Source organism: Argopecten irradians, chromosome 6 (assembly GCF_041381155.1).
Source record: "Argopecten irradians isolate NY chromosome 6, Ai_NY, whole genome shotgun sequence".
In the NCBI taxonomy this organism is placed as follows: Eukaryota; Metazoa; Mollusca; class Bivalvia; order Pectinida; family Pectinidae; genus Argopecten; species Argopecten irradians.
The window spans coordinates 12,025,121-12,042,531 of NC_091139.1; the positions used below are offsets into that span (position 1 = coordinate 12,025,121).

General features: G+C 37.0%; 1 protein-coding gene across 1 annotated transcript; it reads right to left on the reverse strand.

Moving 5' to 3' along the window:
* Window positions 1-689: 689 nt before the first annotated feature.
* On the reverse strand, window positions 690-15,423 carry LOC138325006 (GRB2-associated and regulator of MAPK protein-like). Its single transcript, XM_069270323.1, has 2 exons — window positions 14,434-15,423; window positions 690-5,097 (listed from the first exon to the last, which is right to left on the reverse strand). The coding sequence occupies exons 1-2, from the start codon at window positions 14,792-14,794 to the stop codon at window positions 2,795-2,797; spliced, it is 2,664 nt and encodes an 887-aa protein (XP_069126424.1). The 5' UTR covers window positions 14,795-15,423; the 3' UTR covers window positions 690-2,794.
* Between the last annotated feature and the right edge of the window lie 1,988 nt (window positions 15,424-17,411).

Consider the following 17,411-nt stretch of genomic DNA (forward strand, 5'->3'; position numbering starts at 1 on the left):
TTTGTTGAATGAACACTTGCATGGCTACCGTGATTGAGCTGTTAATTTTTTTTTCAAATGTGCGAGAGATAGAGGGTGAGCAGAAATCACGGTAACTGGTGGATGGTACATCAAGGTAACTGGTCTCATCAATACTCAAAGTCAAACCACAATTTACTTTGTACCACTTTGGAGGTCAATATAAAAAAAAGGGAAACAACACTATATTTATGTAATTGAACGTTTAATGGAATATTTCTGCAAAATCATTTATTTGTCAGTCAACAAACTAAGGTCACAAATACAGCACTTCCATCAGACATAATGTAGACATTATGGATTTACCCAAACGCTAGCGTTTCATACTACACTGACATCGTATATGTAAATTACATTTGTGCTATAATGTCAGTTGCTCTGACGTCAGTTATATATAATTATCTACACACAAACGACTTACACACGACGATGACGTCCGACACTTTAAATTACACACATACAACGATAACGTCAGACATTGTTAATTACACACATACGACGATGACGTCAGACATTTTAAATAACACACACGGCGATGACGTCGGACATTTTAAATTACACACATACGACGATGACGTCGGACATTTTAAATTACACACATACGACGATGACGTCGGAAATTTTAAATCACACACATACGACGATGACGTCGGACATTTTAAATTTACAACGATGACGTCGGACATTTTAAATTACACACATACGACGATGACGACAGACACTTTAAATCACACACATACGACGATGACGTCGGACATTTTAAATAACACACATACGACGATGACGTCCGACATTTTAAATTACACACATACGACGATGACGTCAGACATTTTAAATTACACACATACGACGATGACGTCGGACATTTTAAATTACACACATACGACGATGACGTCGGACATTTTAAATTACACACATACAACGATGACGTCAGACACTTTAAATTACACACATACGACGTTGACGTCAGACACTTTTAATTACACACATACGACTTTATTCTCTACTCGACATTGACGCCGGACACTCGATTTACACATATCAGACGATTACATAAAGTATTTACACGGATACGACGCCATGTCAATTATTTTACAAACATACGACGCCTTGTCAATTATTTTGCACACAAACGACGCCGTGTCAATTATTTTGCACACAAACTACGCCATGTCAATTATTTTACACGCAAATGACGTCGTGTCAATTATTTTACACACAAACGCCGCCATGTCAATTTTTTACACACACACGACTCCACCTTAATTGTTTTACATACAAACGACGCCATGTCATTCAATTTACACACAAACGACGCCATGTCAATTATTTTGTACACCAACGACGCCATGTCAATTATTTTGTACACAAACGACGCCATGTCAATTATTTTGTACACAAACGACGCCATGTCAATTATTTTGTACACAAACGACGCCGTGTTTTACGGGTATTGACACTCTTTGCACCACAAACAATTACTGTAAAATAACATAGGCTTATGACGATACAGAAAAAATGTTGGGTATTATGTTCTTTTGAATCATGAGTTTGATGATACCTTACCAAACACACAGTACGCCGTTACATAGCACTATTTCAATATCAGTCGTAGGAAATCCTAAAGGCCCTTATCATAAGCTAAGCAAGAGCAACTTTATCATACCATATATGGCACTAGGCTCAAATATGACGCTATGTTTCCACATCAGGGTCTAGTTTTTCAAAGTATGATTAGCTTATTCACATGATCAGTGAAATTTTCATTTCTCATTTGCTACAAAATTTGTGATTATATCTCCACCGATATCAAAAAGCAGGTAAAGAATGGAGTTCTTAGGAATATTACAAAAGTTTGTTAAATTCGTATCACTAGAAATATTAGTTTAAAAAATGTCGTTAAAACTGTGATAAACCGAATCACCTTTTGAACAATTGGGCCTAGATACAAAACACAGGCCGCGATACATTATGTTCTATCCTTTTACAGTCTCATAAACATCATTTATTTTCTGTAAGTTTGCTACTTCTATGTATTGACTGGTAAATACATGTAAATGTTATGAAATAACCGATTGGGAACACGGATTTAAAAAAAAAATTAAGCAGGACTAACACCGGTATAGCTCAACAAGGACTAAGGGAGATAACTCCCATGAAGCGATAGAGCTAACTGCTACTATTTCCCAAGCTTAGGTATATGCTGGTGGTACTGGCTATGTTTTGAGTAATAGTTACTCGAAAAATTGAAATGCTTCATGCCTGCAATTATTTACACGAGAAGTTTCTGAACATATTGCAATTAATATTTCCTAACGAAAAATATGTTAGAAGTTACTAAGCCTAATAGATCTTCAGGAGAGAAGTTACAATATATTGTCTGTAAAATATTGTATTGTAGATCATACACAGGTTTACATAAGTAACACTTACAGAGAGTCGACATTGTTATTATAATTTTATATTAGATAAAGATGTTCAATTATGTAGTTAATATAGCACATGTTCCCTATACCGACCTTAGAAATACATTCATCTCAGAAATAATAATATTAATATAACTATTTTCAAAAAAAAAAAAAAAAAAAAAATCCAATCGTAATACATGTATTATGCTTGTTTTCCAACACCAGCAAATCTAAATGACACACGAGTCAACCCTCCGAGTTATTTTCGTTATACTTGTACATGTACAGCTACTGATATAGTGTCTTCTATAAATATATAATTATCACATAGTGTTTCTATTAGTCATGATATATCCATCGGATGTCAATTATTTCTTTTTCGGTCTCCACCCGTTTATAAAGTCTACGATTTTCTTGATATCTAACGCATTGAGTTCTGGGAAGCCCTCTCGGAGTAGCTGTTTGTCCAGTGAACATAGAAGACTTCCGTCTATCTGTTCGTTAGCGAGTCGTATGACCACTCGGTCCTTCATACCGATATAATGTAACGATTTGGACACTTCTAGTACCGTTAGGGTCGAGAGGTCATCTGGAGGTACCCAGTGATCGTCGTGGTATTCTGAATATTCCTGATAGCTATACTCACTGTCGCCATGGTAGCCATAATCCCCGGAAATAGCCGAGTCGTCTACTTGACGACCTAACGGCTCACTAAGTCCGGATATGGAGGCTGAACGAGCGTAACGCTTAAAGCCTGGTTCACTGTCCGCGTAGACGCTTGCGCGTGCGTACTGCGAACTGTACGGATTACGGTCAATGCCGGCACTGTAGAGAGAACTAGCGGTTGTTCCAGGTGGCATAGCAGACGAAATATCGTTATTTGGTAAGGCACCGTTATTTCGGCTTAAGTCTTGGAAAGAATCACTAAAATTAAATATGTCCATAGCGTTTCTCATCTTACGAACATTATGACTACGAACAGTCGCATTGGCGTCAAAGTTCAAACTCCTATGTGAACGCGATTTAAATTTTGGCATTCCAGAATTCGATCGTGTCTCTAAACATTGGTCATCCACAAACCTCATTGCATTTTCGTAAGAAAAAGTGTTTGGTTCCTGGACAACCGGTGCTTCCACATTTGGACGACACTCTCCAGATGAATAAGGTCCATCCTTCGGAAAGTTTTGGTCATTTTCTATCGTGTATCGGAACAGTTCATCAATTTCTTTTTCATTAGTTTCTTTAGGATCTCTGACGTCGTAGTTGTAGTTACTGGGAACTTCACTGCGGGTTTTTCTCGCTCGCATGAGTTTGGCCTCACGAGTTGGAGCTACTGGCGGTTTACTACGGACCACGGCGTATGTCTGCTCCGCCCTCAGCCGCAACTGCGCCGGACTCATATAGCCATCCTCGTCATCCTCGTGGTCCCCCTGAGTGACGTAATCACCACGCACAATGACGTCAGATCGATCAACCTCCTTCTGTCTAAATTCTCCCGGATCGGCTGGTGGCGGTTTTGGCGCTACTGGTAGTTCCTCATAAACCGTTTCTTTCTCCGACCCTGGACTTTTCGGTATAGGAGGAAGATCGCGATTCTGTGGACCAACTGAGGGTCCGGAAAACGTTCCATAAGGTGGACTATTAAACGTTAAACTTGTGTATGTTACCCTGTCGTCCGTAGTAAGAGATGGTGGAAGATCTCCTTTATCGCGTTCTCCCTGGTCATCTGGTGTCCCTTCCTCCGCTCCGTCTGTACCCACTGCCGAACTTGTGGTAGTTAAGTCCTCAAAGTTCGCCTCGCTTTTACTTAGTCGTGACGTAAACACACCGGCAACTTGTAACGCTTTAAGACTCGCGCGTTCTTTTCTTGATCTAGATCGAACACTCAATTTATCAAACAGTCCGGCTTTGTTTTTCTTTTGTTCTTTCACTCTCACTGGGAGTTCTACATCAGTCTTTTCGGCATTCACATACAAATGTTCGTCCTGATCGTTATTCGCGTCATCTTTCGGTGGTGCTTGCTTTTTAGATTTTCGTTTTCTAGATATGTCTTTTTGTAAATGTATGTTTGCATCTAGCGGAAGTTCAAACACGTCGTCTTCAGCATTACTGACGGGGAACCTCCCGAACACAACCCACTCTGTATCCCGGACCTCCTCTACCTTGACAATGCCGTGTGGCACGATGTTAGGACATGCTTGCTCTTCTTCGTGGATGAGCTGGACCTTCACTGGCAAATTGAATGCAAGAATAAGGTCCTGTAGCTCATAAACACTGTCGAAGTTTTCCTCTGTTGTCTCTCCAATAGGACTAAATACTCCCGACATGATAATGGGGATCATCACCTCCGTACCGGAAGTATCGAAACACTGCAGATATTTTAGATCCTGTTCCTTTTTACCACTTCTATTTGTTCGTAGTAGTTTCTTGAAGAAATTTTTCACGTTTGGTCGTGTCTTTTTCTGGTCCATGAAGATGATCCCGGTAGTGAGGACAGCTCCTGGGCGGATTTCGTACGGAACCCACGTATTCATTCCCGATTCCGCACTCAGCTGGTAACCCACTGTAGCTGTACGGACCAGGAACCGCCGGGGTTTCACGTTAGTGATCGCCTGGATAGAGTCAAAATACTCCACAGGCCTTCCGTCCTCAGGGAGGATCTCAAACCAGCCTACAACACATCATTAAACAATCAGGGTAGATAATCACGGACCGTCAGTACTCAGGATGGATCTGAAACCAACCTAAAACACATCATTAAATAACCAGGGGAGATAATCACGGGTCGTATGAAGTACTCAGGAAGGATCTGAAACCAACCTACAACACATCATTAAACAATCAGGGGAGATAATCAAGGATCTTCTGTACTCAGGAAACCAACCTACAACACAACATTATGCAATGAAGGGAGATAACGATACATCAGTACTGTTTACATGTATAATGCGGGCTCTAAGTTATTGAAAAATCATTATATGAATTTATTATGTATACAAATAACACAAATATAAATATATATCAAAACCTATCCATTGAAAGTAGAAGCTACTGAAATAACTTGTAGTTTTTGTAGGTTAGGTATCTGATTGTGATTTTCTGTATCAACATGGTGGTAATTTGATAAATATGCGTTTATATGTGGTATTGTGTAATTGTCTAATTGCCTCATTGTAATTACACTACATCATGTATGTAACTAATGCTGGCATTACTTGCAACAGACACAATGGGGTACGGCCAGAATACGGACAATGCACATGTCAGATGTTTTATTTCCAAAAGTTCGAAACATGTCGCCGTGACATTAAGTGACATGAAAAAAGGGGAGAAGTCCGGTATTGAGAAGGAAACTAAATACCCAAATAAGTGACCTATTATCTATATATATATATACGGTATGATATATACCATCCTGGTGTCATTATGTGAATCATAGACAGCTCGTTAGAGTGTTTACGGTATGACAGTCAAATAAATTATTAAAGTAATTATCTTATAGACTCTCGGTACATTATACTGCGGAGTTGATTACCCATGGAAAATAGCACCAATTCACAAATACATTTTCATTTGTGGGAACATTTATAAACGACTCCCTGGTTCTAGTTTGACGTCAGAGCATTGTGTACACGTACTCCCTGCACACAGATGAAACCCTACATAACCTGCTTCTGAACTGAACTGAACATAGAACTGAAATGAGCTTCCACTATCTTCGTCAAGACGTTGATTCAAACCAATTACGAAATCAGCAGACAAAAAGTACATAATCAAATAATTGTGCGGCATAATAGTTTATTCCTAAAATACAGTAAATGCATTTTCACTGTTTTAGGTCAATTTAACAAGAATTTATTAAAATTCAATGCAGAAAGAGTTATGGCGCATATCGGCCAATTTTGGCCTAATGGTGACCGTTTTCAAAATTAAAAAAATACATGGTATTAAGTTTCTGAATACACATTTTTGACTTCTGATATATAAAAGATCTTATTTGGGGAAAAGTTGTTTGTTAATTGCGGTAGATAATTCATTAAATGACAACAAAATTTCATCATCGTGCGATTTAAGACTTTTGATGGGTGTTAGGCCATGGGCTAGGAGGGTCCCACATGCACCCCCCCCCCCAAACCTCCGAACCAATATTTTTCTGAACCCTTATGACCCACTGATCACAAATCCAAATGTTAACATTGCATAAGTTGGGATGAACTTCCGGTTATGGCGTCATCAAGATGGCCGCCATCTCGAATTTCACTGAAAATTGAAAAATAGTCATAACATTAACATTTTTCAACCGAAGTAGACAAATGAGGTATCAAAATGACCACATTAGAACAACAAATACATATCAGGACCAAAAAAACCCAATATATGTAGTGATTTCTACACAGGAAATTAAAAAATCGGATTTAAAGCTCAAAAATGGTGATTTTTCAGCAAATTTTTCATATTTTGTTTGACGCAGCAAAAATGTTTCCCAACAGCAATCTATTATTTCTAAAAGGTTTTTTGACCACTTATCAATCAGTGTAAGCAACGAAAACAACCAAAACCAATGTTAACATCGTGTAAGTTCCGGTTATGACGTCATCAAGATGGCCACCATCTCGAATTTCACTGAAAAATGAACAATAGTCAAAACATTGACATTTTTCAACTGAAGTAGACAAATGAGGCATCAAAATGACCACAATAGAACAACAAATACATATCAGGACCAAATAATCCAATATATGTAGTGATTTGAACGCAGGAAATGAAAAAAATAATATTTTCAGCTCAAAAATAGTAATTTTCAGCATTTTTTCATATTTGGCTTGACGCAGCAAAATTGTTTCCCAACAACAAATTATTATTCACAATCAGTTATTTGACCTCTTATCAATCGGTTAAAACAACAACAACAAAAATATATAGAAATGCAAAAGAAAATTTTTATACCATCATTTGGTTTAGAAAACATCACCGGATGCGGCATATGATTATTTTTTCCAAACCGCTAACACTACATTTTCCTGGTGTCTTGGAATTTCCTGAATATAACATTGGCTATTGACGATTTATATCTTAACAAATTTGAATTTAAAGTTGGCTGAATATCTAAGTGGGACTTCAAAATAATCCATTTTCATATTCGAAATTTTGTAGACTAGTAGCCTCTCAAACTGAATTATTATAGCAAAACGCTAACTAATAGCTATAGGGTATCAAATTAAAGTTCCGTAAATACCATGACACTTTTCTAAACATATTGTGTCTTTTAGAATGAGCACATCCATTGTTTATTTCCTGTGTATAACGCAAGGAAATATAAGATGGTTACTGCAGTGTCACATATTTCTTAATGGTAATCATTTTCGTTGTGCGTGCTTTCTCGCCAGAGTGTCGTCTTCGACCTCGGTGACCTGATGTGACATTACATTACCGGGTTACCATCGTGGTTCTAACTTATCAACTATCCATGGTCAGAGTTAAGATCAGAAACATCGGCTTCAGAGATGTGGGAGCTCTTCCTTTTTCCAACGTAGTTTCACCTAGATTCACATATCGTATATGATGTTCCAGACTTCCCTGGCATGATGGAAAAGACACCTGATCAACATTCTGCGGAGGGTTGAGTTGGTTCTCCTTAATTCGTATGAAGCACAATTCCTCATTCTTGTGAACCTCAGTGACCATAAGTGGCACAGGTGGATTCTTTGAGGTCATAAATGAGGTCTGCAGTGAAGTTTCACTCTTTGCCAAGTCTGGAAAGCACTTTAGAGAACTCTCTACTGGAGAGTCTTCAATGGTCTCTTTGCGCATACACCAGATGTGACACAACCAGCACCTTCAAGGGAGTGGGAGAAGTCAGGCCAATGAAAAACATTTAACATTTATGCCCTCATTAATGACCTCGATGATATCACCTGTGTCATTTATGGTTGCACGAGGGTCCACAAGATTCTTCATACGAATTATGGAGTTATGTGCTAAGGAGAACCAATCCACCATTGGAAGAATGTGCATCTGGTGTAATTTCCATTAAGCCGGAGAAGTTTGAAACAGCATATACGTACGATATGTTAGAATCTGAAAGAGATCCCACATCCCTGAACCTGTTGTTCCTGATATGATCTCTGGCCGTGGATGGGTCATAAAAGGCTAGAAAAACACTGGTAATGCAGTGTCACATGAGCTCATCGACATCGAAGACGTCGATCTGGCTTTCGACGAATTGGATACTGATATCTCGAGTACTCTGATTCGGACTGCATGTACCAGCTACCAGATATGCCGTGTCTCTTCAATGGATAGGTCAGTGAGGCGAGAAAGCACGCACAATGATAATGGTTATCATTGAGAACCAGTGAAAGACATATTAGTGACATTGTAGTAACCATCTGACATTTTGCTTATGCTATGCATAGGAAATAAACATTGAATGTGCTCATTTTCGAAGACACAAACGCTTTGGGAACCGTTAATGATATTAACGGAAACACAGGCTTAGCTTAGGTTACATTTGTCAGTAGGTGTTGTGTTATTTTTGAGACGCTGCTAATCTACAAAATTGAGGGTATAACAATAATTCTTTTTTTGCATTTCTATATATTGTTGTTTTTGTTTTTACTGATTGATAGGAGTTTAAATAACTGAATACGAGTAATAATTTGTTGTTGGGAAACATTTCTGCTGCGTCAAGCCAAGTATGAAAAAATGCTGAAAAATCACCATTTTTGAGCTTAAAAGCTTATTTTTTTTATTTTTTCCGTACAAATCACTACACATATTGGATTATTTGGTCCTGATATGTATTTGTCGTTCTATTGTGGTCATTTTGATACCACATTTGTCTACTTTAGTTGAAAAATATCAGTGTTATGACTATTCTTCATTTTAAGTGAAATTCGAGATGGTGGCCATCTTGATGACGTCATAACCGGAACCTATACAATGTTAACATTGGTTTTTGTTGTTGTTGTTGTTTAAACTGATTGATAAGTGGTCAAAAAACTTTTTTGAAATAATAGATTGTTGTTGGGAAACATTTTTGCTGCGTCAAACAAAATATGAAAAATTTGCTGAAAAATCACCATTTTTGAGCTTTAAATCCGATTTTTTAATTTCCTGTGTAGAAATCACTACATATATTGGCTTTTTTGGTCCTGATATGTATTTGTTGTTCTATTGTGGTCATTTTGATACCTCATTTGTCTATTTCGGTTGAAAAATGTTAATGTTATGACTATTTTTCAATTTTTAGTGAAATTCGAGATGGCGGCCATCTTGATGACGTCATAACCGGAAGTTCATCCCAACTTTTGCAATGTTAACATTTGGATTTGTGATCAGTGGGTCATAAGGGTTCAGAAAAATATTGGTTCGGAGGTTTGGGGGGGGGGGGGGGGGGTGCATGTGGGACCCTCCTAGCCCATGGCCTATATGCACTAATAGAGAAAAAAGTGACTGATAAAATATTTTAATTCATTATCACCTGGACTTCGTATGAATAAATGTCCGAACGCATCGAAGTACCAAGTCTGTGTAGCTCAGATGGTTGAGACGTGGCATCTTGTGCTGAAGGTTCAGTGTTCGAATCACTGCAAGGTCTAACAATTATTTTTTATGTTAACAAGCAACAGAAATACTCTGTTTTGTCATATCAAATAGATATTTTGAATTAATGCGTTAAAAAATGAATAAAAAATGAGAAAAAAAATTAGAAACGGAACACTTTTTCATTTCTAGTATTTTTATAAATTGTATACATTATGTCACGTCAACCCTGATACATGTACATGAAGGGAAGAGTCAGTATGGCTTTTAATTTAGTAATTATAATTAATACAACTTAATTTCCGCAGCGATTGCATGCACTTTTAAGAAATACATTTGCAGTTTATTACGCAAACAATGAAATAGACTAATTTTTGACAAGGGAGATCCAAAATACGTCACGTGACATGTTACATGTAGTGCATTTTTAGCTCGAGCAAGAGCTGTGCGCGGCCCACATTGTAGATCGTGGCGGAAATTAGTCACCATACCTCTTTCAACATCAGAAAAATATTCTTTGTATACATGTAAAAATCGTTTATTTATATTTTCTTATTAATACAACACGTTATCGATGTTTCAAACGGATAAGTTTTAAATATTGAGCAAAATGTAGTAATATGTGACACATCATTAGAGATACAAATAATCTACTTACTTCAACTGTTTTCATTATCAATCGTGTAACTTGTCCGGCTTCATTAGAGCACGTCTAGTCATGACTAGGATAATTCCCTGCATTCGTTTGACTTATTTTGTTTGCCCAGTAATTCGATCAAAGTCACTTCCTATAAATTTGTTTGATCCTAAATCTAGTTATCTAACAAAATATCCAGTGTTGTAACTTCTATTTTAGATGGTCGCCCTTGGCATCAGTTGGGCCGTGGCCAGACAGTAAAGGTGATTAATGTGTTTGTAACGAATACACTACCGTAACACCCCGGGTCATACTGGGCGAGACCCGTTATCAAAGTTGTTTTGACGCTTACAGGTGTCGGTATGACGTCATTTAGTCTATGGGCGGTGATGCGGTCAAAGAGATATCAGAATAATGCATGGTCTACGATTAAATGGATCTCACTTGATCAACAAATATACCATTGCTAGTCGTCTTTAGTACTAAGATATAACGTAAACAGTTATGGTCATTTAATGCTCCCCTGCCTGAGTGGTTTGGGAGGCTGTGGTATATCTATATGTATGGAGAAATGTTTGTCCTAATGGGGCTGCAATCGCCTTTGTGACGGCACTATGTATAAAATTATCACTCTTTCCAACGGTAGTAACCGTTTTTATGAAGATCAGCTAGAAATGTGTTTTTAGCCGCTTAAGCTAGGCGGGTTAGAAATTTTGAGTCTGTGAGCTTTCCACCCTTTTGTTTGTTTATTTGATTATTTTAACCTCCTATTAATAGCCAGGGTCATGTAAGGACGGCCTCTCATGTAAGCAGAGTGCACACTTCTCGAATATAGTACTATATATGTGGAGTATGCTTTTATCGATTTTTGCTCTAGAAACCCTAAAACGCCTAACGATGGTCTTAGGGCACTCTGATGGATCCATAATTATACAATCTGTAACTAATTATCAGATCCCTGTGATATGTTATGTAGCTTTCTCACTGAAGCATATCGCCACATATACAGAATATGACATCCACCCAGTCACAATTATATATATAGTTAATCAAAGATAATAAAACGAAGGGAAGTAACTCTTAGTCAAATCGTATCAAGTTGTCTTAATAAGAATGGACCTGAGTTCACAAATTAAATCTATGTTTATCCTGACTGTTGACCATTGATCTTTTTAGCCACATTATTTTATTCACAGGGACTTGTGCAAATACACTATGGTTTTTCTATTTAATATATTCATCAAACCAACATTTGAATTAGACTTCATGTTAAACCCCTGTGTACAATATTGTGTATGAAATAAGTATCTTAAGTAGCTTATGGTGATTACACTTTTGTAATCAGGTATATTACAATACAAGTGGGCCATGAATTAATCTCCACATTCCAGTATTGTTATAGATATGGGATATCCTACGTGGTGGCCAGATTGTATACCATTGTGACCTGGCCTTACATCATTTACCATTGGTTAAGATGTAAATTATAATCAAAGTGACGCTTTGCATCATGAAGACATTTAATTGCAGATCGAAAATGTTATGTTATTATGCAGTCTGGCGTAGTTTATCAGATTTATTTAATCATTTAGTTTTTACATCATAAAAAACTTAAGTTGGTGAAATAAATTGAAGAAAAATCATGTAATTAGGCTTACATGTAACAACTAAGTATACATTGTAACAGATAGTGTCACCATTTGAGTGACCAGATTTGACTTTACAAGACACGTGAAGCTGTTAAGTAAGTACTTATAGTCTTTTTTAATATCCAGAGATTAAATATTTCACCATCAACAATTTTCTGATTGTATCTGACATGTCCATCTCTCAGTGCGATCCTTTTACTCTGTTCATATTCCATGTCATATAATGGCAATTAAATCCCACTGAACACGAAGAACTCTGTTAAACCGGTTCTCTTAATAACCAGTTGCTAATGTATCAAAGATTTTATGAACATTTTTGTTCACAAGTCAACAATACAACTGATATTTCGAGTCCAACAACATCCTCATGTATATAGATGTTTAGTCTTTTTTTGTAGAAATATACGATATTACTTGGCCTGTTGTCACCATTTTTCAGTGTTTTTATAAGTTTTTAAAAAAGAGTTTTCATTCTTAGCATTAAAAGATATGTCTTAGAAGTCTTTATGTAAGGTAGATATGTCTTAGCGTGCTACAGATATTGTCTTTATAAAAGCTGAATATGTTTTAGCGTGTTGTACAATGTAGATTCTGTCTTTATGTAAAATAGATATGTCTTAGCGTGATGTAGACATTGTCAATGTAAGGTAAATATGTATTAGTGTGTTTGAGATATTGTCTATGTAAGGTAGATATGTCTTAGCATGCTGTAAATAATGTATGTAAGGTAGATGTGTCTTAGCATGCTGTAAATAATGTATGTAAGGTAGATGTGTCTTAGCATGCTGTAAATAATGTATGTAAGGTAGATATGTCTGAACGTGCTGTAAATATTGTCTTGATATTGAGTAGATATATGTCTGTATACATTGTCTATGTAAGGGAGGTACATGTATGTCTTTGTGTGTTGTAGACATTGTCTTAATGTAAAGTAATTATGTCTTTGTGTGTTGTAGACATTGTCTTAAAGTAAAGTAATTATGTCTTTGTGTGTTGTAGACATTGTCTTAATGTAAAGTAATTATGTCTTTGTGTGTTGTAGACATTGTCTTAATGTAAAGTAATTATGTGTTTGTGTGTTGTAGACATTGTCTTAATGTAAAGTAATTATGTCTTTGTGTGTTGTAGACATTGTCTTAATGTAAAGTAATTATGTCTTTGTGTGTTGTAGACATTGTTTTAATGTAAAGACATTGTTTTAATGTAAAGTCATTATGTGTTTGTGTGTTGTAGACATTGTCTTAACATAAGGTAGATATGTCTTAGCGTGCTGTAGACATTGACTATGTAAGATGGATATGTCTTAGCGTGCTATAGACATTGTTTTTGTGAAAGGTGAATATGTCTTAGCGTGCTGTAGACATTGTCTATGTAAGGAAAATATGTCTTAGTGTGCTGTATATATTGTCTTTATGGAAGCAGGATATGTCTTAGCGTATTGTAGACATTCTCTTCCTGTAAGGTAGATATGTCTTAGCGTGCTATAGACATTGTCATTATGTAAGGTAGATATATCTTTGCGTGCTGTAGACATAGTCATTATGTGAGTTGGATATGTCTAAGCGTGCTGTAGACATTGTCATTATGTGAATTGGATATGTCTTAGCGTGCTGTAGACATTGTCATTATGTGAGTTGGATATGTCTTAGCGTGCTGTAGACATTGGCATATTGTGAGATGGATATGTCTTAGCGTGCTGTAGACATTGTCATTATGTGAGTTGGATATGTCTTAGCGTGATGTAGACATTGTCTTCATCTGAGATAATGTCATATGGTGCTGTATAGATTGTCTTCATGTGCATGCTACAGACAGACACTGTATATATGCGAGTTAGATGCATCTCACAGATAGACATGTCTTTATGATATAATGTACTTGTCATTATATAAGTTGATACATCATTATCAGTGAAAGATAAACCTTCATATTCATTGTATGTCATTATAACAATGAATATGTCTACATGTCGTCAAGTGGTATTTGTAAACATGTCTTTTGTTGTCACAGTGTCATTTAATAGTAGTCTTTATTTAAGGTAGATATACCATTGTACTCTGTACTTGACTATAGATGTGTTTTAATTATGTAAGAGACCGATGAGTCTGTATTTTAGGCTGTTGTGTTTTTGATAGGTTAAAGAGTCCTTATTTCAGGTGTACTGTCTATGACGTACCTTTGTAAGTAGCGGGTATATCTACCCCGTTCCCAAACTCGGCATAGTCGCCTGTCTGTCGATCCCACTGCATCTTCCTCACCACTACCATCTTCTTCCTTCTCGTCTCTATCACATGTAGGACTTCCTCCTCCCCCTCCCCCTCGGGACTGGTCCACCCGGACACATAACTCCCTATGTCCCCGGCTTGTACTTTAGCAGTAAAAGGTAGCCTAGACGTGCTCATCATATCTTTAAGTTGTCTTGGTGCTTCCTCCCAGACGAACTGTTTGATGGGTCGAGGGGACCCGATGTCATCCTTGTTCAACTGCCCGCGGGGAATCACCGGGGGTCGGGACAATTGAACAGGATCTGCCGCCATTTTTACCCTGACCTTGGTAACGAAGACGCGGCACTGTCAACCCGAAAGCCGCATATTTACTCCACGTCCATCAAGCCATTTTCAACACTTGGAAAGGTTGAAATAAGCACTGATTTGATAAATAACCATTCCCACACGTGTGTACCGTGAAAGCACACCTACATGGTACATACCCGTCTATATTACGTCCCACACATTAGTACGACAAGTATTCCGATACGCCCCAATGACCTGGTGATTACACACGTACATGTAGGTGTACTTCAATTGTTCAATCCTCTTTGTGAACTGGGTCTCGGCTCTTCAGGTAAATACACACATGACTGTCATTGACAAACCGGTTCCTGGTCAAACATCGATCTGGAAAATACCTTCCTCACACCCTGGGATCCGCGCTACGTTTATCCCGATATATCCTATGTAATATATATATGTATCTGACGTGTTGTGTTAAATCCCTGTCCACTCTGCATTTGTGTGCCCCTCCCCCGGGCAGACGTGACGCGGGCCGTCAGTATTACACCACAGATCTTGTACTTTTGTAGTCAAACACTTAAAACTTCAGTCGACACACTATTTACACATTCTTACCCATGCGTAACATACTGTCGTCTGTTCGGAAGCAGTAGATAGCAGACGACGACCACTTTCTTCAGGGTATATATACGTACCAAATCACCATGACCATGACATATATATAATATGACCACTCTCGGGGCATTTGATGCATCATATATGTACATGTACTCGGCTACAGGCGGACAAGGAGCTTTTAAGTTCATAAACATTCTAAAACGTTCGTCCACTAACATACGGTATGTACTGTCAGACTGTTTGAGTGAGATAAGATATAAACATTTACCTACTATTTAATTTACTACATGTACATGTACGTATGCATAGGGCGTGCGCGCATGCACAAAAGTTACAGGTAATTGACGATATTGTACATTTAGATTCATCTATCAATATCCAGAACCAAGACGTACCTGTAATACCCAACTTTTTTTATTTTGGAGACCGTAAATTAAACATTATACATACAAACTTAAGAAATCGTTCAAGTTCATTACGTAGCCATTTATTCAGAGCCAATATTGTAACAGATCAAAAAAGTCATTGCGGTTTCCCAGTTGAAGATCCACAGCAATTCTTTTTTAATTGTAATTCATATAGTGACCAAAGAATCGTTCTATTTCGACAGCTAATGTATTACTTTTTGGAAATATGAACTTAAGTACACAAGAAAATGAATTAATCTTCATGCTCACTCAGCAATATATCAAAGATACTCATAGATTTTAACTTCGTCCTTCTATTAATATCAAATATTTCCATATCTGCCTTACTCCCAACATCTTACTGGTTTTGTATTTACACTTAAATTATATTTGTATAACCCTCCGATACTGACGACAAAAGAGAAACGAATATTCAAAGAAAGCCTAGAGTGACCAGGAGAAAGACAAACCGAAGACAGGACGATATGAACATGGACGATATGAACATTGAGAAGTCGAAAGTTAAGAAAAGTGGTTTAGAACTTCTGTCGTCTTTATCGGAGGGGTAGATTTTAGATTTTAAAATAATAGTATATTACGAGTTGAAACTAACATCTTGAGGAGCATACTGGTTATAAAATAGCTCTATCCCTCCTCCACCTCTCTCTTTCTCGTTCTTCCCTCACTCTCTCCCTCTCTCTCTATCTCAAATACAACTTTATATATTATATATATATTCTCTTGTAAATGCCATCTTGTCTGTAATTTGAATGTTTTATTATTTTTGGGAACGGGCTTTATATAAGTTGTATAACTTGTGCCCAATCCCATTGCACATTTTGCAATAAAATATGTTTAAATCAAATCTATCAATATAGTGTATAGACATGAAATAGATGACCGGATACTAATGTACAGAGTTAAAGTACTTTTTTTCAAAGATAGAGAGGCCATGGCAAATGCTAGGAATTAAAAAAAAGTTGCATATCATCATAATATTATACACTTAGTTAGTTACATATGCCATAATTGTATGGAAATTTTGGCCTGTTATGGTTTTCTTCAGTTTTCTATTGTAAACCATCAGATTTGATGAATTAAGCTGTGAAAAGCATTTAGATGGACATATTTCATTGTGATATTTTATATACAATGTTTGGGGACAAGATTTCCAACTTATATGAAGTCCTAACCCTACAGAAATATAATTATTATTATAACAAAGAACACAAAATGGCACAAATATACATATTTATATGATTTTTTTTTGAGAGAGAGAGAGGGGGAAAGAGAGTATTTATTTATTTATACATATGTATATACCCGAAGGCCCCGTCCGTCGTCGTCCGTCGTGCACCATTCATCGTGCGTAAATGTTTCATTCAAACGACTTCATCTAAATTACTATAAAGTCCGGAATACTAATATTTAGCATGTAGCATACTGAGATAAAGGGCTACCAAAGTTGCGAAAATGAATGACCTTGACCTACTCTCAAGGTGACAGGGGTCAATTAGTCTAACTTTTTGAACGACTTCTTCACGCTGATTTCATATTTACATCAGTGAGTTGGATGAGTGGTGTACGTTATGTACATGTATGTCTGGCTATAATTT